Here is a 27132-nt window from a genome sequence, read left to right as displayed (position 1 = left end):
TTGTTACAAGACAAAATTTTAATGAAAATTCAGCAGTGGGATATATATAATCCAGGGGCTAAACAGTTGCAAGGGACAGTCATAGAAATTTAAAGCTCAAGTGATTGTTACATATTCTCATCATCTGATTCATCTTCTTCCTTCAGTGATTCCTGTTGAGAGAAACAGTTGTAAAATTCAGTTTTTAAAATATCGTTACATCCCACATCTGTGGTTAACAGTTACCTGACTCTATTGAGCATTGCTCACTGCCTTTACTCACAAGTACAAAATGAACAATGCCTTAGAATACCCAAGGAAACGATAATTAAGCATATCTTGCTGTAACAACCAAGAAATGAAAACATTAAATGTCCTAAAAGCTTGCAGCTTTATCCCCACTGTAGATAACGTACAGTTTGTATCCTCAGTGCAACTCTTTAATAGAAATCGAGATTTCCTTATTACTGTAATTAAATATAGTAAGCCTCCAACTTACAAACGTTTGAGTTGCAAACTGTCACTAAGACTCAACTTTGTCAGTTTATGAACTAATCTGACTTACAATACATGACTCTAGCTAGAGTTCTTGTGCTTTGGCTTACCTTGGCATATTTCTCTGCTTCTTCCCTTATATCTTTTGGAACAATTTCATGTCTTCCTTTAGTTACTGTAAATTAAGACACATATTTAAGTGAAATTAAAAATGAGAACTATATGATGTCTGTAGTATCATATAATCTACCTAATCTTTAGTTGGTATGATTCATCTAAGGTTGTAAACTTGTACTATGAGTAATACAACTTGATACTTCGAACTCATTTTGTGTTTCTTCCATGTGAGACGAAATGTGCCCAAGGTAACTCTTAGAAATGAAGTTACAATTTATATTGTCAGCATTACTTTATAGCATGATTAGATTTTGGAAATAGCCTAGCCCTGAAGTCCTATAGTTAACCCTGCTAGAAAGAAAGAAATTGGGACCAGGTCTGGCAAATGGGAGATCCTGCGTTCAATTCCTGGTACACCCGCCCCCCCCCCAAAAGAAAGAAATCATTTCTCAGTTGTTTTTAAAACCATGTAATAGATGTTTCATGAAGTAATCAGTTGTTCATAACTTCAGTTATTAAGCAGAACTTTTTCCTCACTGAATTACCTGGTAGTTATGCTTTGGCTTTGTTTTAAAAGGGAAGCATTTGCAAACTAAGTGCAGTACCATTGAGTCCTGAGCAAATGAATGTCCAAAAATAACTTACATTCACCAACCCAGCTGAGCTCAAGTTCAAAAGCTTTATCCTTAACTTCATCGTGTACTATGTAAATTCTAGAACAGAAAAGGACAAGTTATTACTTGGTCACCTTCAAATACCAATAATACCCATAAATATTAAGAATACTCATTTCTTAATGCAAGTTATTTATACTTATATACACAGTAAACATTAGAAAACACAGAGTATACACACTGAAATACAAGAGTATTTGCTCTCAAAGTTTTGTTTATTTTGATGCATTATTTTAAAGTTCTCTAAAAAGCATCTGGTAAGGCGCTGGGGATTTAGCTCAGCAGCACAGTGCCTGCCTGGCAAGCGTAGGGTTGTGAGTTCGATTCCCGGTACTGGAAAAAAACTAAAAAACAAACAAACAAACAAACAAAACCATCTGGTAAGGAACATAGATTGAAATTGAGAAAGCCCATTATACAGCATGCCTCTTCAGGATTTTTTTTCGCTGTGCACTGAATACTTCAAAAAACAACTAATTGAGGTAAGACTGGTGGTGTACACCTGTAACCCCAGCAGCCTGAGTCAAGATGATCATCGCTCCAAGTTTGAAGCCTTGTCTATACAGGTTTTTGCATGTTGTCTCAGCAGAAAGGATAAAAATTCTTTTAAAAGACAACTAATTGTTTTTCTGGTGTTTATTTTACAACTGGTTATATGCCACCTAACTTGGCTTCCCAGTGTTGTGTATTATAAACTGAAACGAGTAACAAAGTTAACAGGAAAAATAATCAAACAGTTAAGTGTCAAAGCTTTACTGCTACCTGGCACACCTTACTTTTGGAGGGTCTTTTTTTGTCGTTTGTTTTGAGGCAAGGTCTTGTTAGGTAGTTCAAGCTAGCCTTGAACTCCAGGTGATCTTCCTGCCTCAGCCTCCCGAGTGCTGGAATTACAGGCATGCACCACCACATCTGGCTTTAGAGCAGCTTCTAAAGCCTTGCTGGGGAGCATCCTTGGCTTTCCTACAAAAACCTACAGAGGTCAATCACCATACTTAAATATAAACAGTTGGTAAAGGCTGACTTCTTAACTTCAAAGCACTGGTTCTAAAAGAAACTATTCAGTGTTCCATGTTAAACTGTTGCACAAATTCAATGATAATACTACTTAATTCCTAGTATTACTTTTTACTGACAGAATGGTTGCTTCTATTACAAAGGAAGTTTTATCCTTTTGTTTTTTTTATAAATGAGAATCTTTTTGTCTGTGACTTGTACTCTGAGTTACATGCTGACCATTCTTTTAAGACCATGATATACAGTATATTAACATGATATACAGTATATTCTCTATTTTGTTGTGAAATTGTTTTATTATGTTTTTTTATATTTTCAATATGTACATTGTAAAAAAAAAATGTACATTGTATTACAGTAAAATAAAAAAACTTTTAAAAATGTCTGCTTCTGACTTAACTGAAGCCAAGTGAGGGAAGATGGGCGAGCTGGCAGTAGGGATGGTGGACAGTTAAGATGAAACCATCAGCTTGAAAGATAGAGTACATTTATATCTTATTATATAACAGCATCTGTGACTTTTTTCTTTCTCATGTTGGAAGTAAAATACGACACCAGTGGACTAAAAATGAACTCACTAGACCATGGTCACATAATTATGCTGCTGTGAAATCTCAGGACTATGTAACTTTTTTTTTTTTTGGTCTTTTTTGGGACAGGGTCTCGCTATGCAGTTCAGGCTGGCCTTGAGCTCACTTTGTAGCCCAGGCTGGTCTCAAATTTGCAACAATCCTTCTGCCTCAGCCTCCTAAGTGCTGGAATTACAGGTGTGTGCCACCACGCCCAGCTGGACTATATAACTTTTAAAATACAAAATACCTCTTTGTTGTTTTTTTTACCTAGAATTATTTTTATTTTGGTACAATAACCCAGGCTTATTCACTTCATTGTTACTCATTTTATTCTTTAATTTTGGTACTGGGAATCGACCTCAGGACCTTGTGCTTGCCAGTCAGGTGCTTGTGCCACTAAAATATATCCCCGGCCCTCGTTACTCTTAATTTGTGTACCTGAAATAGAAATCACTTAGGTTTTCTGAGACTTCATTGTTTTACCATGGCTTGTTCTGGTTTGGGTTTTGGTTTTTTGAGATAGGGTCTTGCAGTGTAACCCAGAGTTCAGGATCCGCCTGTCTTCATGTCCTGAATACTTGGCACTACTGTGCCCAATTTAAGTTGCTTTTAAGTTGTGAAATACTGTTCTTGTTGAAAGAACTTTTATGATAAACTTGGAATAGTAAATTAAGTCTTTCGCAAAGAAACAGCAGATTTTATATAAAAGAGGCAAGTTCATGGAGTATGCATAGAAATAATTAGCTATGAACCACACTAAAGGTAGTTTATGGGACTGAGGGTATAGCTTCATATTAAAGCACATGTTCAGCATATGTGAGAACCCTGAGTTCCATTCTCAGCAGCAAACACACAAAGGTGAAGTTGGTAAGCTTCTCTTTTTTTGGACTTTTGAGACAGGGTCTTGTTACATAGTTCAGGCTGATCTTGAACTCACTATGTACCCTAGGCTGGCCTTCAACTTGTGGTGATCCTCCTGCCTCAGCCTCCTGAGTGCTGGGATTAAAGTGTATAAACTTTGTTGAAGGCAATCTAAGGTAACTGTTACTGAAAGTTTTGAAACTCCTGGCAATCCACTATATTCTGCTAGTCTTAAATTCCAACTTGTTTTTTTCTCCAAAGCTAAATTTTCTCATCCCATGTATTGCAACTAAAAAATGTAACTGACTGAGTTGGTTGCTGGTAGAGTGCATGTTTAGCATGCACAAGGCTGAATTCAATCCCTATCACCAAAAAGAAAAAAGATACTCCCCCTTAATGAAGATTCCAAATTAAATTCATCTCTTAAAAATTCTGTATTATACTATTTTCCAACAAAATAGCCTGTTACAATTAACTTACAGCATATTGAAGGTTAAGTGTGATATTTTTGTGAATGGTAAGTTTGAACTTACATTTTTGCAACTTCTTTAACAACATCACGGCAGGTCATTTCTTTCATCTATCAAAAAAATATAATAATTTTATGAGTTGAAGTTTTATGAGTCCCCATTTGAACAACTGTAATTAATAACCCAACTTATAATTAATAACCCAATCTCTTGAGACAGTCTTAGATCTAAAAACCATTTATTAAATTAACTGTATCAGTGCACCCCTGTAATCCTAGCACTCAGGAGGCTGAGGCAGGAGGACTATCGCAAATTTGAAACCAGTCTGAGCTACAAAGTGAGCTCAAGGCCAGCCTGTACTGCATAGCAAGATCCTACCTCAAAAAGACAAAAAATAAAAATTAAAAAAAATAAATTAACTGCATCATACAAAGATAAATTAAAACGACTTGAAAAAACATCTTGCCAGGCTTGCTGGACCACATATGTGATGCCAAATGAGCAAATTTGAAGCCAGCCTGAATTACAGTTCAAGACCAGCTTGAATTATATAATGAGATCATCAGAAAAACAAATGAAAAAGCAAAATAAAACAAAAAACCCTTCACTGTAGTTAGTTTTATTTGCCCTTAGGCAAACTTCTAATAAGCAATAAAGACTTTGCTGCTACTAAAAGGAAACCTGGGCTTTTAAGAAAAATTTTCACATGAAAAGCTAAATTTCTTGCTCTTGGGGAACAGAAGTTTTTAACAGGGGAAGTATAGCGCTTTGTCTAGCTAGGAACAAAATAAGAAGTACTCAAGCTCAGCCAGAGATGTAATATAAAACTTGGAGGACATAAAATGTGTGTCCCAAAGAAATGATACAGGAAAAAAAATGTATATCTTTTTATTGCAGTTGATTCTATGATATGAACTCATGAATTTTAGAACACCTGAATTTTCAAGTTAGGGAGCCATAAATGAACTTAGTTCTTTGGTATTCCTCTGCATTAAACATTTTTTACAGCCATCCAGCTTTTTTATTTAGTCACTTAACAGCTTCAAAAAACTGCTCTTTGTACAAGGCGCAAAATGCATCCTTACATTGTGTAGTCTGTGGTAAATCTTCATTTCTAGAAAATGCAAATGTGTATTACCTGAAGCTTTTCTATTTCTGTCTTTGCAGCTTGCCGGGCTTTGCCAATAGCACAGCCCCAATAACCCTATTAAAAAGACAAGAACCATATAATCATTCAATTAATATTCTTCACTATCATTAATGACCAGTTTCCATAATAAAGTTAATGAAAACACATTAATGACTCAAAAACAAGTATGAAAAACATATCCAGACACTAAGAGTATCTGGGAGCTCAAAAAAGTTGAAACTACCAAGCTTCATTCTAGAATCTGGACCCCACACACACATACTCAGTGGTCCTGGGTCTCCAGGCTTTTGTACATGCTTCTAAAGAAGTACTCAGACGCTCAGCCATATATTCTCTTTTAAAGACACTGCTTAATATTTATAGTAATGAAAAACCACACTCAAAATATATTCACTATGTAGTGTCAATAAGTAACATTGAAACCCTCAAGATTTTCTTTTCCTGCCTTGCATCCATAGGTTATTTTAATAAACAAGAAAACATTCCTTTTAGTTTTAAAGTTACATATAGTTAAGATGAGAGAAATGTTAATTAAATACCATTACATTGCAGAAGAATTTAAGATAATTCAAAGCTACTCACATATGAAACACCTGAAGGGTCAATCATGTAGAGTTGTGCACCATCATTCACACTGTAAGACCCAAGCATGAAACTGCAGAAAAACAAGAAATTTAAAAAACATTTTTCTTAGTACCTTATAACTGTTAAGAAAAAAATTGTGATGAAAACCAATTATAGTCGTGTGGGGTGGTACAGGCCTATAATCCCAGCAGGTGGGAGACTGAGGCAGGAGGATCACTGAGTTTGAGGCCAGGCTGGGCTACATGGTGAGACTGTCTCCAAGAAAAAAAATTACAGTTTCTAAGACGAACTACTAATATACATATATCTCAAGTACTTTGATTAGTGTCACATAATAAAAACTAGTCCATACTAAATATCATCAAAATTTATGTGGCCTTCTTTGCTTAGAATTAAGTGAAACTATCCTTGGAGGCAGCGGTGCGGAGAAAGGAGTAAGGGTAAATGGAAAGCACAACTACTGAGAAGACCTGAGAAGTAAAAGCATAAATTTGAGGGAAACTAAAAGTAAAATTGCATCTGTGACTCTTCTGTTCTCCAGGATTCCTCCAGTCGTTTTTCTACAATAAAAAATGTGTTGCTATACTATATATACTATACTATATACTATATATGCTCATAAGTTAAAAGTTAAGCATTAAAAGTTAAGCATTAAATGTTTATAGGATTTGCTGATTTTCTGAAATTGTGATGTATTTGTTTTAGAGAAGAGAAACGAGCATCATCATAGCTATAATTTCACATTTGGAAAACACTTTAACAGGTATACCCTCCTGTTTCTGTTACCCGTTTCCCTCTTCCACAATGTTGGGAGACTTGCATTTCACAATATGTAACTGACCGCTGTCATTTTGAAACCCTTCAACATTTGTTTTAGACAGGGTCTCACTATGTAGCTCAGGCTGGGTGGAATTCTTGGGGATCCCTCCTGCCTCAGCTTGAGTGCTGGGATTTAAACCTTTCACCACTTCCTTCACAGAAACTCCTTACCATGGAGCACAGGCTTCTGTGTCTTCTGTATTTTCCTATGTGAAGCAGCCCCTCTTAGCCTTCATGCTCTGCAGATCAAGTACACTTGCCTGCCTTTGCATACCTGAAATCCATGGGATTTCATACCCTGCCTGCTGCATCCATTCTGTCTGCATCTCACATCACCCGACTGCCCCTCTCCAGAAAGATGTCACTCCCGAATGTGCTGCCCCAGTACACTCAGCATGTATTTCTCTATCCTCGGGCTGGGGATATAGCTCAGCGGCATAAACATCTGCCTGGCAAGCGCAAGGTCCTGAGTTCAATTCCCGGTACCAAAACAGACAGGGTCATCAGCCAGGGAACTCAAGTTTCAGAAATTCTAATTTCTCCTTGGCTTGACCTGTGTAGCCTATTTCTCTGTCTAAGGTTTCCTCACTGGTGACACTCATCTATGGCTGACTACCAAACACAGAAAAAGAACTGGTGTACACAGCTCAGCGGGAAGGAGGAAGTGACAGTTATTCTATACAGTCAAAGCAGAGTTCTTCAGAGCAACTCACTCTAATAATACTAAATTACCCACAGGTCTACCCTAGTGCCAGCACAGTAACTCAAGTCTTCTTTAATATGTGTCTCTCTGAGTAATGTAAATCTGGCTTAAACTCAAAGGTAGGACCTGAGCTAAGTACTGAGATTTTAATCAGTACTTTATTTTGATCAAGCATGATTGACTAGTTCAAGAATCTTCTCAGGAAAATATAGTCATGACAGGTCTCCTGCAGAAGCCGTATTTGGAAATCCCCATTCTGGATCTTGCTGCCATGGAATCCTTACCTTCCCCAAAAGTGAAAACACGAACACTTAATCTTACCAACAGAAATATTCTGTGAAGAAAATCACAAAAGTAACTTTGTATGACTTTGTTACTGACAAACTCCATTTAAAAGTATTTTACCTGAGTGCTTTAAGCATGTCAGATGGAAATTAAGAATACTGAAGTACAGCTGGGTGTGGTGGTGCACACCTGTAACCCCAGCACTCGGGAGGTGAGGCAGGAGGATCGTTGCAAGTTCGAGACCAGCCTGGGCTACAAAGAGAGCTCAAGGGCTGCCTGAACTGCAAAGCAAGACCCTGTCTCAAAAACAACCAAACAAACAAACAAAACAAAAGGAATACTAAAGTACAGTTAGCTACCTAATGTCAACATGTATCACGAGCTCAGGATTTCCTGAGATGATCAGGTAATTAATGCCAGAGAACTAACTACCATCACATTCAAGTCATGAGTTTGTTGTTTTAACATCATTTTAAGATGTGTCATTTCTTTCATTATTCAAATAGTTTTCTGTACACTTTAAATCCATGCCCTGTATTTCGTAGTGAGAATCTGTCATTTTGAAGTGTGTGAGAAGGGCTAATGTGCTGAGGAAAGACAGATAGCTCAGTGCACATCTGCCTTTGGAGTGTCCCGCAGTGCTCCTACCTGCAGCCGAAGGGTCTGACGGCACTGTAGAGGGTGTAAGCATGTACGTACATGGCCACTCTGTCTGCAAGATGCTACAAGGAAGAAGACCTTATTAGTGTATTTCTAGTGCTGCTCAAAAGGCTCTTCAATGTTACCAACTTACCTTCAGTGGAATGTTATAGCCAAAGTTAGATCTGAAGTTGGAAGCTTCTTCTCTTGCTATGTCTGCTAAAGAACGAGCATCTGCCAGCAAACCGGCTACTGCCTACGGGAAAACAAAGTACCAGTTTAACAACACATTCCTATTACAGAAGTATACAAATACGACTTCGCTGTCTTGTGCATTGGTCATACTCAGAAGGAATATTCCTATCCTAGTCCTCTCCCCAGTCACAGCCTCACTGTAAGAAGCCTGATTTAAATAGGTTTATGTTGGTCGGGCACAGGAGTCCACACCTGTAATTCCAGCACTCAGGAGGCTGAAGGAGGACTGCTTCGAGTTCAAGGCCAGCCTAAACTGCTAAGGAAACTGTCTCAAAGAAAGTAAATGTATATAGTTCTGTGTTCAAAAAGTTAACTAAGTTTTGATCTAAAAAGCACAACTACACATGATTTTTATTTCGCCTGATCGCTAATAAACTACAGCGAGAAAACAAAATCATTAATCATTCACGATTGCTAGCTTAGCCAGGGATACAACTCAGTGGCACAAGCGCCTACCTGGCAAGTGCAAGATCCTGAGTTCAATTCCTGGTACCAAAAAAATTTAGAAGAGATTGGTAGCTTAGATCTATAGTTGCTGCATATGTACTCAGAGACCCTGGGGCACTGCAAGGTTATACATAGTGGGGGATAGTCTAAATTTGGAAGAAAAGGGAACTCAGTTTCACATTGTTATTTTACCACATTCCTTTCAGATGCTGTGAAACCTCTGAGAAGCTGTAGTGTATCTCTGTAATCACAGGACTGAGGCGGCTGAGGCAGGAGAATAAAGGGTTTCAGCCCAGCCTGGACTAGATAGTGAGACATTCTCTAAAATAAAGTAAAATAATACTATGCAAAAATCAATGTGGATTTTTTTGTTTTGATTTGAATTAGGGTCTCACTTTGCAGGTCAAGCTGGCCTTAAGCTCACTTTGTAGCCCAGGCTGGTCTTGAACTCACAATGATCCTCCTTGGGCATGGTGGTACACATGTGTAATCCCAGCATTCAGGAGAGTGAGGCAGCAGGGTTACCGTGAGTTTAAGGCCAGCCTGGACTACACAGTTTTAAGGCCAGCCTCAGCCTGAATTACAGAGCAAGACCTTGTCTCAAAAAGAAAAAAAAAGGAAAAGCAACTGAGGTGGCAACATCTGATCGGATTCCAAAGTGTAGAGCGTTATGCAATGCATACATTAGTGAACAGTTTTTTTAATCTTTAAAAACATTTTCCTAGCTGGGCATGGTGGCACACGCCTGTAATCCCAGCACTCGGGAGGCTGAGGCAGGAGGATCATTGTGAGTTCAAGACCAGCGTGGGCTACAGAGTAAGCTCAAGGGCAAACTGAACTGCATAGCGAGACCCTGTCTCAAAAAGACAAAAAAAATTGAAAAAAAAAAAAAAAAAATTTCCTTTCATTGTGGTTTGTTTTTTTTTTCCTAAACAGCTACTATTCTTAGACCATAAAGATTAAATTGGTGGGCTGGGGATATAGCTCAGTGGCACAGCACCTGCCTGGCAAGTGTGAGGTCCTGAGTTCGATTCCTTATACCCCCCCAAAAAATTTAAGTTGGACCCAATTACTTTACAAAACCTTATATACGAAGCATTTTTGACCTACAGAAGCCATGAATAGAAACCTTTTGACACTTAAGTTACCATGCATGAACCAACAAATCTTGGAAACTGCTAGGTTAAATTTATAGAATTTAGAAGTGGTATCTGAACATTTAAACATGTTCTTCCCTAGTAGCGGAATTCCTCACACACACACACAAACACACAGCGCACTCTGCATGTTAAGCATTTTGCACCATTATTTTGAACCTCACAACTGTATGAGGTAAGTACCAGTAAACTGTGAAGTCTAATAATTCTGAGATCACTTTGAAGATCAGAACTGTGAAGAGATTATGCCTTCATTCTCTCACCCTCAGAGTTCAGCGTCTAATGTTTCACCAGTTTCCAACTATAAAGAATGCCATCAGATTCCTGGCTTTAAATCTACCTCCAGACTACCTAGGTTACAGTTCTGGCAAGTTTCATCAAAACCCATCAGTTTTACTGGCACTAATCAGTCTGGTCAGGAGAGAAACTGTTTAGAGAATATAATCACTGAAGCAGAAACTAAAATGGGCTTTATGACTTCTTGGTTACATTTTACCAGTCCTTTTTTGTGTCTATATAACATTGCATCTCATTTAAAAACTGCAAAGCATTCGGCAAATGAAGTGGGTCCTGTGGGCTCTGAAGTAACAGGAAGCCCACGTGTGAAACCCAGCTGCATCTGTTTAGTATAAAAATGGAATTCACATTACCTTCCCTTGGCTGTCAGGATGAAGTTAGACAGTTTATGTTCACAGCATGGTACCAAGCACGGAGTGCTCCCTTTTCATGTAGCAGAATTAGAAACATTTGGAAAGCCTGCCGTGTATACAGGGTGACTTCACTACTGTATGGCTTGGCTTGTGCTTGTGTGAAGACAGCTTCGATCCATCTTTTCCCAGTGTTCTACCTTGCTATATGTTCTCTATCTGACTATAACATCTCTGTGCTGACAGTGATCTCCACAAAGGATACAAAAACCTTTGGCTGGATTATAAGCATGCACTACACAGGCCCCCCACTCCTTTTCTTAAGGTAGCTTGATTTTTCACATCTGCAATCAATCAGGCTATGAGATGGTTAACGTTGCTTTTAGACAGTAAACTGTTCAAACCCAGTAACTCATTCATTCAGAGTATCTCTGTAGTTCATTTATCCACTACCTCAACATTAAGGAAATAAATGAGTTCTTAAAAACCCATTTTAATGCATTACAGTTACTTTGAAAGAAACTGGACAGAGATGAACATTTTAAAATGTGACCTTACCATTCCAACATGCCGATCAACATTAAAAAGTCGTTTGTTGGAACCTTCTTCATAAAGTTTAGAAAGAACTAATTTTTCTACCCCAAAGACAACACCATCTTTACATCTGATCCCAATAGCTGTACTGAAACAAAGAGAAGAAAATTATGTTTTACTAAAAATAGAGGAAACTTTCTAATAAAACTAATAGCAATAGGTAATATTTAAAGCACATCAAATACTTAAATGTATTTAAAAACCAGAAAGAAAAATAAGCCCAAGTATAATAAATTAGATCTGTATAAAAAATTCTTACGTTAACAACTGACGAAAAGTAAATTTAAACAGTGTTAGCAAAGTAAGTATAATATGGCACTGTGTCTGGCAAGCTAGTCAGGTTACAAAGATGTCCATCAGAAGATAAGAGATAACAGGAAAGAGGGAGCAGATCTTCGGCAGAAAGGAGGGAGGAGTGGCAAAGGGAGAGGAAGAAACACAACAAGGGATTAAGATGTGTCATGTACATGGGCCAAGTCCACATAACATTATGTACTGCACACCTCTACTAAGTAAAACTGAAAATTAAGACATGTACCAACTGCCCGTAATCAGTGTCATCATGTACTGTAAACATGTACTACACAGCGAGTAGTACATGTTTTTTATCTAGTAGTACATGTTTTAGTAGTACATGTTGTTATTAGACTTCACAGTTTACTGGTACTTAACCTCATACAGTTGTAAGGTTCAAAATAATGGTGCAAAATGCTTAACATGTGAAGAGTGCAAGGGCTGGGGATTTAGCTCAGCGGCAAAAGCGCCTGCCTGGCAAGCGCAATGTCGTGAGTTCGGTTCCGGTACCCGAGAAAAACCAAAGGAAAAAAAAAAAAAGAGTGCGCTGTGTGTTTGTGTGTGTGTGAGGAATTCTACTAGGGAAAAACAACATGTACTACTAGAAAAAAAGTAGTACATTACTTTTTTTTCCTCCTCTCTCTGAGGAGGAAAAAAAAGTAATTCTGATCAGAAAAACACAGCAGGGAAGTATAAAAAAATGTATGAAGTATAAAAAACTATACAGTTTTTGGGTAAAAATATCTCAACTTGGGACTGGGGGTTTAGCTCAGCAGCACAGAGCCTGCCCAGCAAGCGCAAGGTCATGAGTTCGATTTCCGGTACCCAGAAAAAAAAAAAAAAAAAACTCATTTTTTGGTAATAGCATCACCAAACTGTAATCCCTTGATTTCCTCCTTCATTCTCCATGTTGAGCTATTTACTACTGACGTTTTTCTTCAGAATTTCTTGTATGCCCACATCTTCCTCTGTAATAACCACCAGCATTAGGGTTCTTACCATTTCTTGTAACAGTATTTCTTCTATTTCTTCAACCCACCTCTCTAAATTGTTCAGCCTGATCTCTAGCCTGATTTCACTGCTGAGAATCTAAAACAGAGTTCATAACCTCAAAAGTGGAGGGGCTGTGCCAGTCGCAGGCCTCTCCCAACCTGATAAAAGGGTGGTGCTTCATCCCCAAAGATGAACCAGTACACACGAAAGCTCGGCGAAACTTCCAGACATTGCCCTCCACACCTGCAGTGGCCCCTCTCTCCAGGTTAAACTCCTTGCCCAGCGTGCTGATAAAAGCCCTGAGAAAGTGGGAAAGCCACTGGCATGTAACCACATACTAGGTGAATTTACCCTCACCCCGGGTCCGATTTTGCCTCAATGTCTTTTAAGCCAGGAAAGTTAACTATGTCTTGAACTTAAGCTCTACCACTTCAGTAATCCTTCCCTAATCTTTCCAATTACCTTCCTTGTGTTTAAAACAATCTTTATTCTAAACTAAAACTTGTCAATGCATAGTTTGGAAACTGGATTTCCTGAAACATTTCCTGCGAGTCCATGAAGCCAATATGGGCCAGCATGATGTCACACGCCTGTAATTCCAGCGCTCGGGAGGCTGGAGGCAGGAGGATCAACACGAATTAGCCAGCCTGGGCTACATACCAAGTTCAAGGACAGTCTGAACTGCCTACGAAGACCCTGTCTCAAATGAATGAACAAACAAATAAATACAAAGGCCTTACCAGGCATAACAGTACACGTGTCATCCCAGAACTTGGGAATTTGAGACAGGAGGATTGCCAGGAGTTCAAGGCCAGCATGGGGCTACATAGTGTGTTTAAGGCTGGCCTGAACTGTATCAAGAGATCTTGTTCCAGAAAACAACAAACCAAAAGGAATATAAAGACTTCATCTGTGCCTGTTCCATTCTGTGGATACTGGCACTGACAGTATAGAAGAGTGTGGCTAACACACTGGTACTTGAACAGACAGTACTGGTAAACTAAGAACTGCACTCTCTGCTGTGCTCTCACAGCTTAAAGAGCTACTTTCAGTTAAGAATGTCCTTGATGAGGCAGGCATGGTGGCACACACCTATAATCCCAGGACCCCAGCACTGGCAGGCTCAGGTAGGAGGATTGCTATGACCAAGAGGCCAGCGTGGGTTACACAATGAGTTCAAGTCCAGCCTGCATTACACATCGAGACCCAGTCCCAACAAACAATGTCCTTGGTGAAGCAATAATTTCACTAAATATCAATCCTACCTTTGTGGTATTCTAGTAGTGAAACCAGAGGCAAAAGTACTTCTGCTACATATAAAACATGAGGACTGCATCAAGGGAGGAGCATGTGGACCACTGTTTCCTCAGAGACCCTGGGGGAGGCTAGAGGGTTCTCATTTGTGCTCAGATTCACGACACTTTCCCTAAAGTGAACACAGTGAGCTGCTCCTTCACAGGAAGCAACAAACAGTACATTTTCTCGACAAAAACTGAAATTATATAAAACATGTCCAGTGCTATGAGCCTTCTCATCTGCTTCCCAGTTCTAGAGACTTTATGTGGAAACTGGTAGGGATATTAACAAAAATGATGTTTCTGCTAAGTATATAGTGAAATACCGAGTTTATAGTTTTGTCTGTAACTCAGCCCGATTTCCCCAATGAGCAGTTTGTGGTGTTATTTCTCCCGTATGTCTGGGTGAGGCCATCTGCTTCTATGCACATACACGGTGTGGAATCCAACCTCTCATGAAGCTGAGATAAAGACTTCCAACCGGGTAAACAATGGCACCTCTCATTAAGATTTTTATTTTTTTTATTTTTTATTTTTTTGTTTTTGTTTTTGTTTTTCTCCGGTACCGGGAACTGAACTCACAACCTTGCGCTTGCCAGGCAGGCGCTTTTGCCGCTGAGCTAAATCCCCAGCCCCTCATTAAGATTTTTAATATTTTGGGAAAGATATTTTTTATTTAAAATGTTAGTAATGGTAATTGTGTTTACTACTGGTTTTACAGCTGTAATTTTTGGTGCTACAGATTGAACCCAGGTCCCATGCATGGCGAGTATATGCTTTGTTTACCACTGGGCAATGTCCCCGGCCCTGTACTTTCCCCTCAGTATTTCTGATCCACAGTTGGTGGGGATGCAGCTCAGTGGCAGAGGGCTTGCTTAGCATGTGCAAGGCTATGGATTCCACTCCAGCACACACCACACCCCAGCCTTCCTAGAAAAACAGTAGAAGCTGGGGATTAGCCCAGTAGCACAACACCTGCAAACATGAAGCTGTGGGTTCAGTCCTCAGCACCAAAAGCTGAAAAGCACATTAATGACAGAGTGTTGTTTGTTCCAGCCAACAAATGCTTAACAAGAGGGTCTTAACCCCTTCCTTAGAATATTCTCTAAAAAAGGGATTCAACTATAAATACAGTTAAGTCCTCTGTACAACTTCAGATTCAATCAACTGTGGAGTGAAAATAAAAACACCTACGCCAGGTGTGGTGGTGCATGCTTGTCACCCCAGCACTTGGGAGACTGAGGCAAGTGTGAGGTCCTGAGTTCAATTCCCAGTACCCCCCCCAAAATAGATAAAAAATAAAAGACAGAAAAAGGAAAATAGTACGACAGGTAAAGGTGGTTAGTGATCTTGCTCCTATTCTGGAGCAAGACAGCATCAATGGAAAAGAATTAAAAAAATAAAAACTGCAGAGACAAATGTGTGGACAACTGCACAGGACATTTAAAACGTAGAACAGATAAGAAGTGAAAGACAACAAAGTCACAAACCTAATGGCCAAGGAAAACAATGACAAATCAAGAATTTCAAAAAGAGAAATGTGCTGGCAGAAGATAACGAATGAGGTTTTTGCACTAGATTTAGACATGGCTATGTAAGTGGGGTCAACTGCAAATACAGGACTGGTGCTGGAAAGGTCTGGCCAACCAAAAAAAACTGGAAATGACTAAGTTGAGATGATTTCAGACATATACTAGTTGTGTCAAAGAAACAAAACTTAATTACTAAAACTATACCAAATAAAGTTAATACCTGGTTAAAACATTAACTTCAAGTAAAACAATGTTTCTTACCTACTATTAACTTCAAGTAAAACAATGTTTCTTACCTACTATTTTCCACAGCCTTCATAGCATATTCAACTTGAAAAACTCTTCCATCAGGAGAGAATGTAGAAGCTGATAGGTCATACTAATAAAAAAATGGAAGAATAAGCATACATTCTTTCGATAGTAACAACCAAACAAATCATTTTTCCCTAAATGTTCTAAGCATAGGGAATGTGCAGAGGAAGAATGGGAGGCATGTCAGTGCTGCAGCAGTGGCTGAGGGAAAGTCAGATTTCTGCTCCTTAAACACAACAGATCTAACCCATAGGAGATCAAAAATTCATTCACATGGAATACAAAACTCACTTTTTTTCTCTTCTTTTGAAACAGGCTGGCTTTAAACTAGCAATCCTCCTGCCTCACCCCAAGTGCTGGGATTCCAAGCATGGGCCAGCACATCCAACTACCAACACATTTGTTTAAAAGTCACTATGGGATGTCAGAAACAAAATCCGAACTTTTACTTTTGCAGTGCTGGAGAGCAAACCCAGGGCCTGGCACATGCTAGACAAGTACTATATGCTGAGCTCCTCCCCCAGCCCAGTCAGAACACTGAAATTTGTAGCTGTACTAACTGAAGGATGTTGGTCAAAGCGTTTAACATTCGTCTTTAATAAGCACCCATTATGCCGGGAACAGTGGTACACACCTGTCACCCCAGCGCTCGGGAGGCTGAGGCAAGACGATACAAGTTCAAGGCCAGCCTTGGCTAACACAATGAGATCGGGAGACCCTGTGGAGACCCTGCCTCCCCGCAAGCACCTATTGTGTGTCATTAAGTGAGAATACAAAGATAATCACTCAGTCATGAAATACTTCAGTTTTAATCCAATCAGACACAAATCTAGGTAGAGACACAAAACTAAACCAAAAAAGGTAATGAAAATAAAACAGTAAAATGAGTCGGACATGGCAGGGCACACCAGTAACCCCAGCACTCAGGAGGCTCAGGCAGGAAGATTGCCAGGAATTGAAGACCAGCCTGAACTGCATAGCAGGACCCTGTCTCAAAACAAAACAAAAACAAAAAAACCCCTAGACAGTAAATAAAACTGTAAAATGATGGAAGTACTACAGAGTGGTTCATCATAGAAAGCCCTGCTGGAGTAGTTCTATCAGAGTCAGACTTCAGTGGCGAGGAAGCATTCATTCAGGGCAGAGAAACCGGCCTTCCTGACATTTGACACAAAGACCTTATAGCTGCAACAAGTGGAGCTCAACCAACCTACCTACATTCTGAGGTCACCACCTACATACATTCTGAGCACAGTAAGTGCAAGACCATGTGTACTACACCAGCAAGAGAGCAGGTTCTGAGGGCCTTTGAGGCTGCAGTGGGTGTAAGTAGGTAGTAGGGAGTGGTATTTTATAAAACAGGCAATTTGATCTAAATTTGAGAAATTTTTTAAAAATCTGGCTTCATGTGGAAAGTGAATTGTAGAGTCAAAAAGAGTGAACGCAGCCAGGTGTGATGGCAAACACCTGTAATCCCTGCACTCGGGAGGCTGAGGCAGGAGGATTGCCACGAGTTCGAGGCCAGTGTGGACTACATAACCAGACCCTCTCAAAAAACAACAAAAATAGGCATCCAGTGATCAGAAACTCCAAAAATGGGGATGGGTTTACTGGAGAACAGAGGAGATGAAAGTACCTTTTGAGGGTGCAGCTAGAAACAACTTGCTATGTATTGGCTCTGGGTTGAAAGTAGAAAAAAGATAAATCACAGTTTCACTTAAACAACTAGAATAAAAACTGCCTGTCAAACACAGACTTAATGCATATGAAAATCTTCTGAGTATGCAGAAATACATACACTGAAAAAATCCATACACCTTTGGTGGAAATAACAGATTTCTTAAAAACTTGTCTACATGAAGTATAAAAGAAGCAAGCAAAAGACTTCACAAACGCAATACGCTGCACAAAGTCAGCAAACGGGTTAAGAAGTCCAGCTCCGACATCCTCAATAGATGATCGTTTACACGTTTACAGCATCAGTGCCTCAAAGTGCCATTAAGTAATCTGTACAGGAAAGGTGGAACAACGGAAAAGCTGAGCGGATGTACCAGACGCAGCGTTTCAGAATCCGGGCTCCGCACTCCGGCTCCCGCCAAGGCGGCCCAGGGTCCTGGACGCGCACCCCAGGCGGCGCTGCCCCGAGGGCTATCGGGGGCGAAGCGAGGACCAACCCCTTCACGCACTTCAGGACCCGCGGGTTTCCATTTTCGGTTTCCCCGAGCGGCCGACAAAGTGACTCAGCAATCCCAGACGGCTCCGGCCGCGCTCCTGCCCGCCAAGCTCGCGAGCGCCGAGCTGCAGAGCCTGGTAGCCGCCGGCCCCGGACTCGGCCCACCGCTCGGGGCTCCGCCGGCGGGTCTCACTCAGCCAGAGGCGAGAGGCCCCCGGCCGGCCCGAGGCGCCCCGGGCCACAGCCCCCACCGCGGGCAAATCCCCTCCCACTAGATCGCTGGAGTCGGACACAACTCACCCCGGTTCCGATCGAGCTCATCTTGCCCAAACCACCCGAGCTCCTACGGAGTCCAGGCCCAAAGCGCCTCGCCTACGCCGCAGCCCCGGCAGGCCAGTAACACGCCCTCCCATTGGTGCACTTCCAACCAATAGCCTCTTCCGCTGTGGCTCGAAGAGGAGTGTGGGGAACAGGCGTGTGAGAGCGGCGCGCGGCGCGCAGACGCAGAAAGGAAGAGTTCAGTGCATTCGGCCGCCTGAGTCATTGGGCTGCTTGTTTGAGAAGCTGTGTCATCCCTTTCCTGATGGTTATTATCTTTTATTATTATGTATACCTTTCTTTTTGTTCTTGAAGCAGAGAGGTGTCCCTCTTCTCCACCTCCCCCCCCGCAAAAAAACCACAGAAAACTGCTGGCGTGGTGGCGCACCCCTGTAATCCCAGTATTTGGGAGGCTGAGGCCGGAGGTGCGCTCTGAGCTCGAGGCCAGCCTGGGCTGTGTAATGAGACTGAAAAAAAGTAAATGAACGAACAGAGAAAACAGAAAGGAAGTATCCATCCTTTTGTTTTTGGCCTCCTGGTTCTGACCCAGTATCTGCATGGCCTCTGCTTCGCGCTCTTCAGGCTGCAGAGTAGAAGTTGCACTTCAATGATCTCTTCTAAGCTCAACCTGACTTGGAATTTTACCGACCTACCGGTGCCCTTTGTAGAGTACAGGCTAACGATCCTTATTAGAGAGATTCATTGAGCAATAGTATGTCTGAAAGTGCTGTTACACACTGCTGATAAAATGAACAAGTTACACCGCCATTCCAAATGGAACTTGCGTTCTGTGCAAGTGGGCAACCAGAAATAGCCAAAATAGTTGCCCCTCGCAGTAAGCGGTGAGAAGGGAGAAGAGTGAGTTAGGAGGTAATGGTGTGAACTTGCGGCGTGGTGCCCAGGGAATGGTGTTCTGAAGGAGCGATACTTCAACTGAAACTTGGATAAGAAAAGGCTGAGTGGACTCAGGAAACTGGCAACAGGGAAAACTTGGCTGATTTTAGGAACTATCAAGTCTGACCTGCCATGCAGATTAAGTCGGAGAGAGACAGGAAGAGAAATTAGAGATGTAGACACAGAACCAGATCTTACAGCGGCCGAATTTTAATATGATTGTAGGCCGGGTGTGGTGGCGCACACCTGTAATGCCAGCCCTTGGGAGGCTGAGGCAGGAGGATTATTGGGAGTTCGAGACCAGCCCAGGCTACAAAGTGAGCTCGAGGCCAGCCTGAACTTCCTAGCTAGACCCTATCTCAAAAAGGCAACAATAATAATAGTGATAATAATATTGTAAATAAAAAGCCTGGAGAATATTTATAAATCCTAAATACTTCAGTGTATATTTCCGCCACATAACGTTATTTTACATAATCATATTACAATTGTGAAAATCAGAAAGTTAAATACTACCTACTTTATTCATAGGTTTGCTGTTCTCCCCGAAGAATCAATCGCACATTCCATTCAGCTGTCATGTTTGCAGTCTACTTTAACCTGGGAAATAGTTGCTTGGTTCTTTACTTTTTATGGCATTACATCTTTTTGTTGTTGTTGGAGTATTATCGTTTGTTTGGTTTTTGTTTTTCTGAGACAGGATCTCTGGCTTTCAACTCACTGGGTAGCCTAGGGTGGCATCAAACTCACACAGCTTCTCCTGCCTCAGCCTCCCGAGTGTTGAGACATTAACATCTCTGAGGAACAGTTGTTTATTTTGTAAGATGTTCCTTAATTTAGGTTTATCTGATATTTTCATTAAATTCAGGTGATGCATTTCTTGGAGAAATACTGTAGCAGTGACCTTCATTCATACATATCAGAGAAGATTCTCAGGAGACACATGATATCAGTTAGTTCCATGGTGATGTTTTCTCCAATATAAGGTTTCTGGTTTTTCCTTTGTCATTAATATATATCTGATGGGAAATTAACTTGAGACTATGTAAACAGCATCTTATTCCTCGATCATGTACCCACCAGCATAGCACCTGATGATTCTTATTTCAGTTAATTATTATTCTAATGATAGAGCATCCATTTTACATTGATGGCTGGTTTTTTGCTATGAAATCATCAGAAGTTTTTATAGCATGAAAATTATGCTACTTGATTTAAATGATTAAAGGAGTTCTCACTTGTTGCAGTCTTGCGGGCACATCAGTGAAGGAAAGTGCTTTGTAGTGGCAGCAAGTGGAGAAGAAGTGTGTGGATGGATTTCAGATTGTGGGGCCTGCTGAAGAACTGGCTGCAGAAAGGAAAGGGAAAACAAATTTGAATTGTTCTCCCAGCCGGTGAAGCATTATAACTCATGATTAGGCTTTATTCTTGCATAGCTGAATGAATAAAAGATTAGAGGTTATTTGGAAGACTAGCCACTTACCTCTCATTAAACATTCTACTTGCAATTCTTTCATAAGGGGTTCTAATTTAGACCAACACAGGCCAAGAAAGTGTTGAAGGAAAGCTAAAGGATATAGTCATAGGAAGGTTCAAGTATTCAAACTTGTTGAGGTGTTTAGTTAAATCTTTAAATAACTTCACCACTTGTGTGTAATAAACAGTGAGTGACTGGGACACTCTGCTCATTCATAATTAAGAATGTGGGTACTCTTTCTGAACTGGCTAGGGGAACTGCCCACCTTGAGACTGTATTGTTGATTTGTGAATTATGCTCTCAGTTTTTTGGTTATTTGCTTGATTTTTACATGACGTAAATGGATATAGATTTGTTTGTTTTAACCAATTACTCCAAATTACATTTGGAGATAGTATATATAAAATTCGTATGGAATTTACACATCTTTTTTTGTTTTTTGAGACAGGGTCTCACTTACTATATAGTTTAGGCTGGCCTTGAACTCATTATGTATGCCAAGCTAGCCTTGAACTCAAGGCAATCCTCCTGCCTCAGCCTTCGAAGTACTGAGATTACATGTGTGCACCTCCACCCCCAGCTACTCATCTTTCTTATAGGGTGATATGCTTTTTGAGGCTATCAGAGTATAATCCATAAACAATGCCTTGTACATGATAGGTACTTAATAAATGATTTTAATAAATCATAAATGATTAAATAACATATTCAATAATGTTATATTGTTATATGTACCAAGTATTAAGATAAATAATACTTTTAATATGCAAACACTAATTAATTCACTTCCCAGTTCCGTTGTACCCATTTATAAAATAATCACAAATAAATCGGTTTACAAATGAAAGCGAAAATTGTGACTAATTAGAATGTATTCGTTCCTAAGTGCGGGTTTGCGGGTGAGGCACCTTACTTTTTTTTTTTTTTTTTTTTTTTTGGCTTTTCTCCGGTACCAGGGACCGAACTCACGACCTTGCCAGGCAAGCGCTTTTGCCGCTGAGCTAAATCCCCAGCCCCACCTTACATTTTCTACCCCTCCTGCTTTTCAGCAGCGCCCTGGCCACGAGGACAGGGCCAGCAACCGCCACCCCGCCGCGCGGCGCCCCCCAGCTCGGGAGACGGCCCTCGGCGGCTCCCTCAGGTCACATTTTAACCGCGGCGTTCAGAGCCGTGCAGTCCGGCCCTGCCCGCTCGGATCCGCGCCCCGACGGAGGAGCCGCACCGCGGAGCTGGCGGGCCGCCCGGACAGACGGCGCGGCGGGGGCTTCGAGCACTGCCTCGCCGGATATTAAAATGCGAACTCTAAAGCGAGTGCCACTGAACAATAAATGCGTGAAGACGGCCTTAGTAATAATCCTCAAAACTCGCTTCCATAACATCCCACAGTCCCAGAGAAACAGGAAAGGAAGCCGAGCGCCTTGTGTGTCTCTAAAGGGCCACTGGGAAAGGTTTCTCACAGCTGCCCGGCTAGCTCAGTCGGTAGAGCATGGGACTCTTAATCCCAGGGTCGTGGGTTCGAGCCCCACGTTGGGCGAGAGCTTTTTTTTTTTTTTTTCGCTGAAGCCCTCAGTGTTCTCCAAACCCTGTACCTTTGCTAAAACACTGTAATTAAGTGTCCTTCACCCCAGATAAGATAACTAGCTACTTCCAGTTCCAAACAGATCTCTGGAAGAACGTTGGAGCGGTCGCCAAGGCGCCGCCGCCGGCTACGCGTGCGCACTGGAGAGCGCCTTGGGCCGCGCGGGCGGGGGCCCATGCGCGTGCGCGTGCGCGTGCGCGGGGCTGCTTGCGGGCGGGCGCGGCTTTGGGTAACTTGGGCTGTGGCAGCCACGGCTTCCCACCCGCGCGTGGGAGTCCCGTCCCCTGCCTGCTTGACTTCGGGTTTCCTCCCGTGCGGTCGGTTGGTTCTCTGGGGACTTTCGGGGAAGCGACGTCTCGGCGCCTTGGCCCTGCTCGCCGCGCTCCCGCGGCGCTCCCAGGGCCCTGTCGTCCTTCCGCGAGCGCCCGCTCGCCAGACTGCAAGCGCGCGGGTGTGAGCCGGTTAGAAGGCTGCACGCAGTGTGTCACTACTTTATCTTGAAAAAGGAGCCGCGATCGGTTTCTTCATGCAGCTAACGAAGGTGAAGACACACCCCTGCCGCGGCCCTCCGCTGTCGCTGCCCCGCCACGCCGTCAGGGAGCGGAGCGCGGCGCCAGCACCGTGACTTCCGCCCGGAGCGGCGCGGGCGGCAGGACGGGGTGTCCAGCGAGCGCCCTGCGGCCCTGGACGTCCTGTGGGAAAGGGCAGAAATGTATTTCAGCCGAAAGCGTCGCCTAGCGTAGTGACGCTGAGGGTGGCGGTGACCGATTAGCTTCCAGCTGTCGGCTGCTGCTTTCCATTCCCGGCCCGCGCGAGTCAGGCCTCCCTGCCGCCCCCGCAGCCCCGCTAGCCGGCTGATGTCCCTGGAAAGGGCACCGACCATCTCCTCCTCACTACATCTGCGTCTTAATGGTCGGGCCTAGTCTGTTGTCCTGCCATGGTAGACAGCTAAGTTAGGTAGAAATATTATACACAGACAGTGCTGGGCCCCGGAGGAAGTCAAGACAGAAGATGAAAACACACAACCGTGGCTGGAGCGCATCAGCTGGAGGCCAGGCCTCAAGATAACAGCAAAAGAGCAGACTGACATACTCCCCAACGCGAGATAAGTGATGACACCTGATCTAGCAAGGTGTAGATAGACGTCAGTCACCTCGGTGGGCAACCTAGACCCCCCAAGTCCATCACCTCCCTGGGAAGTTCTTTGTTCTTTCCAAGCCTACTGGCTACATGGCTTGCTTCCCCATTGGATCAGTATCACCTAAGCAGCCATACTTACAGTCTTACTGGCTGATCATAGCTGTAACCCACTTCGTACTCATGTAGATTCTGCTCTATAAAATTTCCCTATAACAAACAAAAAAACAAAAAACAAACAAAATTTCCCTATAAAGTGCAGTCCCCTGCTACCTAGATGGGTCGCTTCCTGTTCCTCTGACAGGAGCTTTCTCTCTCTCAATAAATATTCCCTACTCTTAAACTCCATTGTTCCTACAATGCATTCTTTGATTTTAGAGAAGACAAACTTAGTGTATCAGACATCTAACAGGTTGGGAGTTACATTTCCCTTCTATCATACTTGGAGGTTCTGACTTCATTCTTGTCTCACTGCGAAAGATGTGTTACCCATGTGGTCACTCTGACAGTTAACCTCTTCCCTGGGCTTCCACCACGCCAATGTGCTCTTGATTCTCCTACCTAACACCCCCCCCCTCAAAATTTAAACCTCATTTGGATATCTGGTAGCTATTCCAAAGTTAATTTGTACAAAATGTATTTTTTTTTTTTTTTTCTTTTTGAGGCAGGGTCCTGCTATGCAATTCAGGCTGGCTTTCAGCTCACTTTGTAGCACAGACTGGCCTCAAACTCACCACTATCCTCCTGCCTCAGCCTCCCGAGTGCTGGGATTACAGGCGTGCACCACCACACCCGATTTGTAACTGTTGTTATCCAAAAACTTGTTCCTCTGTTAGTAGTTTTCCTGTTTTCTTTCTTTTTTTAAAATAGGGGTAACACTGTATTTATTCAGACGAAAAATTTGGAATCATCGATTCCTCGCTTTCCCTCCAACCTTGTTATGAAAGTGCTCTTGGATGAGTCAGGCCCTTGGCACTCTCCCTCCCCCGCTGGCCATGTGATTAATTTTAGCCGTGGGCTATTAGAAAGCATAAGGTGAGCAGAGTATTGGGAATTAGGACACTGCAGGGCGCTATACGAAGTCTGAGTACCCTGACACCACCCACCTCTGACTGCAGGGTGATTCTCTCCAGCTGATGCCACCTGGACTAGAACTGCTCAGCTGAGCCTTGCTTTTCTCAACCCCTGAGCACAGAACTGTAATAAAAAGAGCTACACCTTAACCTTTGTAATCGAATTTTTTCTTTTTTTCTTTTTCTTTTTTTTGGTACCAGGAATCAAACTCTGAACCTTGCATTTGCCAAGCAGGAGCTGTGCCAGTGAGCTATATCCCCGGCCCCATGTAAGCTTTTTAAAAATGTGTTTTGAGACAGAGCTTCCAAGTTTCCCAGGCTGGCTTGAATTTGCTGTGCTCTTGTCTCAGCCTCCCAAGGAGCTGGGATTATGGTTTAACTGATTTTCCTTCTTCAGTTCTTGTTTTCCTAAACTCCGTTCTCCACATTAGCAAGAGTAACCCTGTTAAAGCAAGTCTTACCATTATTCCACTCAGAACTCTCGGAGGGCACTGTTTCGTGTGATGCATCCTGAGATGTGCCCATCTCTGCCCCGTTTCTCCTGTGGCCTCTTCTCCGCCCCTGGGATGTTAGGTAGCACCTTCCGTGTGGCTCCTGCCTTGCCCGTTTCTTAAGCATTACTTTTCCTCTCAAATATCCACCGAACTCACCTGCCTAGTTTGTTCAAAAATTACTGGGCAATGCGTCCAATCCTCCCCATGCTTTACCCTACTGTTATTTTTTCCACAGATGGTATGAGGTTTTGTTGTTGTCTGTTCTTTGAGACAGTGTCTGGCTTGTTCATGGATATGTCTTGACAGCTAAATCAGTATCTGGCCGGTGTGTTGACCTACTGAATTTAAGAACTGTATTACTTTACTAAGGCTGCCATAATAAAATCTCATAAACTGGGTAGCTTGAAACTATTATTGTGTGGTGCTGGGAGGTTAGAAACTCGAAATCATGGTGTTGACACAATCTCCAAAAACTCTTTTGCTCAGGAAGCTGAGGGAGGAGAACCATGAGTTTAAGGCCTGCGTAGACTACCTAACAAGACCTTGACACAGAACAGCAATCCCTTTAAAAGACTCGTTCTGAAGCCGGGCATGGTGGCACACGCCTGTAATCCCAGCACTTGGGAGGCTGAGGCAGGAGGATCGTTGTGAGTTCAAGGCCAGCCTGAACTGCATGGTGAGACCCTGTCTCAAAAAGACCAAAAAAAAAAAGGACTCATTCTGTATGTTTCCCTTAGCTTCTGGTGTCCCGTTTAGCTCTTTGGCATTCCAGTGTCCCAGCTGCGTGGCTCATCTGTGTCTTGGTCATCACTCGGGGCTCTCCGTGTACCTCTCTCACATGGTGTTTCCTTATTCAGGACAGCAGTGATATTGGATTAGGGCCCACTTTAATGACCTCATCCAAATTTGCATCTACAACTGTTTCCAAATAAGGTCACATTTGTAGGGGCTGAGGTTGAGGCCTCAATATATCTTTTTGTGAGGTTTATTTCAACCAATAACAGAGACCTGTACTCCTTAACCTCTCCCACTGGTTGTTTGTCAGTTTATAGGTACAAACGCTGTCAGTTACAAGTCTTGTTTTTCATATTATTTAATAATAAAAAAAATCTCAATCTAAAGTCAGTGAAAGACAAGGTCAGTATGAATGTGAAGTAGAAAATTTATAAAATCGTTCTTCCTGCCGAAACCACATGACAGTGTCTAAATAGGTAACCAGCAGAGACCACCAGGCTTGTGTAGAGGCAACATGGCGTGGAATTTATTGTGCCTGGGTTCAGGCAGATCGTGACAAGATCTTCTGCCCCAACAAAGCAAAGTGCATCCCTTTTATAGGCAGGAAGATCCCAAGGAGCACCCGTGGTTAGTTTTCTGGCCATCTTCCATCTCAGTGGGTGCGTCCTTTGAAGTGTCCGCTGTGAATTTTGGGGTGTCTCGCACCTGTAAACTTCCTTGTCCTATCTTACCCCCTTGCCTGTGTCTGCTGAGTGCTGAGCTCAATTCCCTGCAGAGAGCAGTGCTTCTGCGGGCAAGCACGCTGGAGCTGAGTCAGGCCAGGCTGGAGACTTACAATCCATGTCTTAGTTATAAAAGGGAAATGGGCAGTTTTTTATGTTTTTTTTTCTGCATGACACCTGAGCCAAGTGGGCAACCTAGTGGGAGAGAAATCTTGAGGAACAGGGCTTTATCAGACAAGTCAGCACCAACACCTGTCTGCTGGTAATCGCTTGCCTCCGAGTCTGTAAAAAAACAGATAAAAGTCTGAGAAGGCATGGAAATCCAGACCTGGGAGGAGACTGGAATGGCTGTACAGGCTGCTGCTGACACGGACGTGCAGAGCCAGCAATCTTTGCTTAGGGTAGGACTGGAGCAGTTTGGTAAAAAATGAATTAACATTAAGGTTAATAGAGGTGATTTGGACTAACTGAAGCTGCCAGTCATATGAACTGGGCAAAAGGTCGTAGGTAAGGGGAGGGGAGTTTAATCAGAACTATGGTAAACACAAGCAGGTCTTTTATGTGAGGTAGAAGACAATAATTGGAATTGCAGTAAGATTTGAGAGTAAGACGTACAGAAAATGTATAATAAAATAGCCTTC

At 42.2% G+C, this 27132-nt stretch overlaps 1 protein-coding gene, 1 long non-coding RNA gene and 1 other non-coding gene across 7 annotated transcripts in view; 2 read left to right on the top strand and 1 right to left on the bottom strand.

Annotated features, from left to right (window-relative positions):
* Psma3 (proteasome subunit alpha 3) lies at positions 1–18471 on the bottom strand. 2 transcript variants are annotated; one of them, XM_005399214.2, is made up of 11 exons: positions 18363–18471; positions 15874–15956; positions 11428–11551; positions 8518–8619; positions 8373–8446; positions 5915–5987; positions 5321–5386; positions 4246–4292; positions 1237–1304; positions 585–649; positions 1–152 (listed from the first exon to the last, which is right to left on the bottom strand). In XM_005399214.2, the coding sequence occupies exons 1-11, from the start codon at positions 18381–18383 to the stop codon at positions 108–110; spliced, it is 768 nt and encodes a 255-aa protein (XP_005399271.1). In that variant the 5' UTR covers positions 18384–18471; the 3' UTR covers positions 1–107. The 2 variants fall into 2 exon arrangements, with proteins under 2 accessions (XP_005399271.1, XP_013377380.1); XM_013521926.1 differs by lacking the exon at positions 18363–18471 and having other exon boundaries at positions 11428–11546; positions 15874–15957.
* LOC102003638 overlaps positions 1–19951 on the top strand; it is a 39213-nt gene extending 19262 nt beyond the window's left edge. The window contains exons 4-5 of one of the 4 annotated variants that reach the window (XR_263316.2): positions 6623–6680; positions 9272–9398. This is a non-coding gene — a long non-coding RNA (uncharacterized LOC102003638). Of the gene's footprint in view, positions 1–6307; positions 6506–6622; positions 6681–9271; positions 9399–19805 lie in introns of those variants that run through there. The other 3 variants (XR_001236801.1, XR_001236799.1, XR_001236800.1) reach the window with 3 other exon arrangements.
* A 2261-nt stretch (positions 19952–22212) lies between these two features.
* Trnak-cuu lies at positions 22213–22285 on the top strand. The gene has a single exon. It is a non-coding gene; the product is annotated as a tRNA-Lys (tRNA).
* The last annotated feature ends 4847 nt before the right edge of the window (positions 22286–27132 follow it).

The sequence above is a fragment of the Chinchilla lanigera genome, unplaced genomic scaffold (genome assembly GCF_000276665.1).
Source record: "Chinchilla lanigera isolate Chin_1 unplaced genomic scaffold, ChiLan1.0 scaffold00065, whole genome shotgun sequence".
In the NCBI taxonomy this organism is placed as follows: Eukaryota; Metazoa; Chordata; class Mammalia; order Rodentia; family Chinchillidae; genus Chinchilla; species Chinchilla lanigera.
Note: the sequence above shows the minus strand (reverse complement) of the source record. Positions and strands in the feature narration are given on the sequence as shown.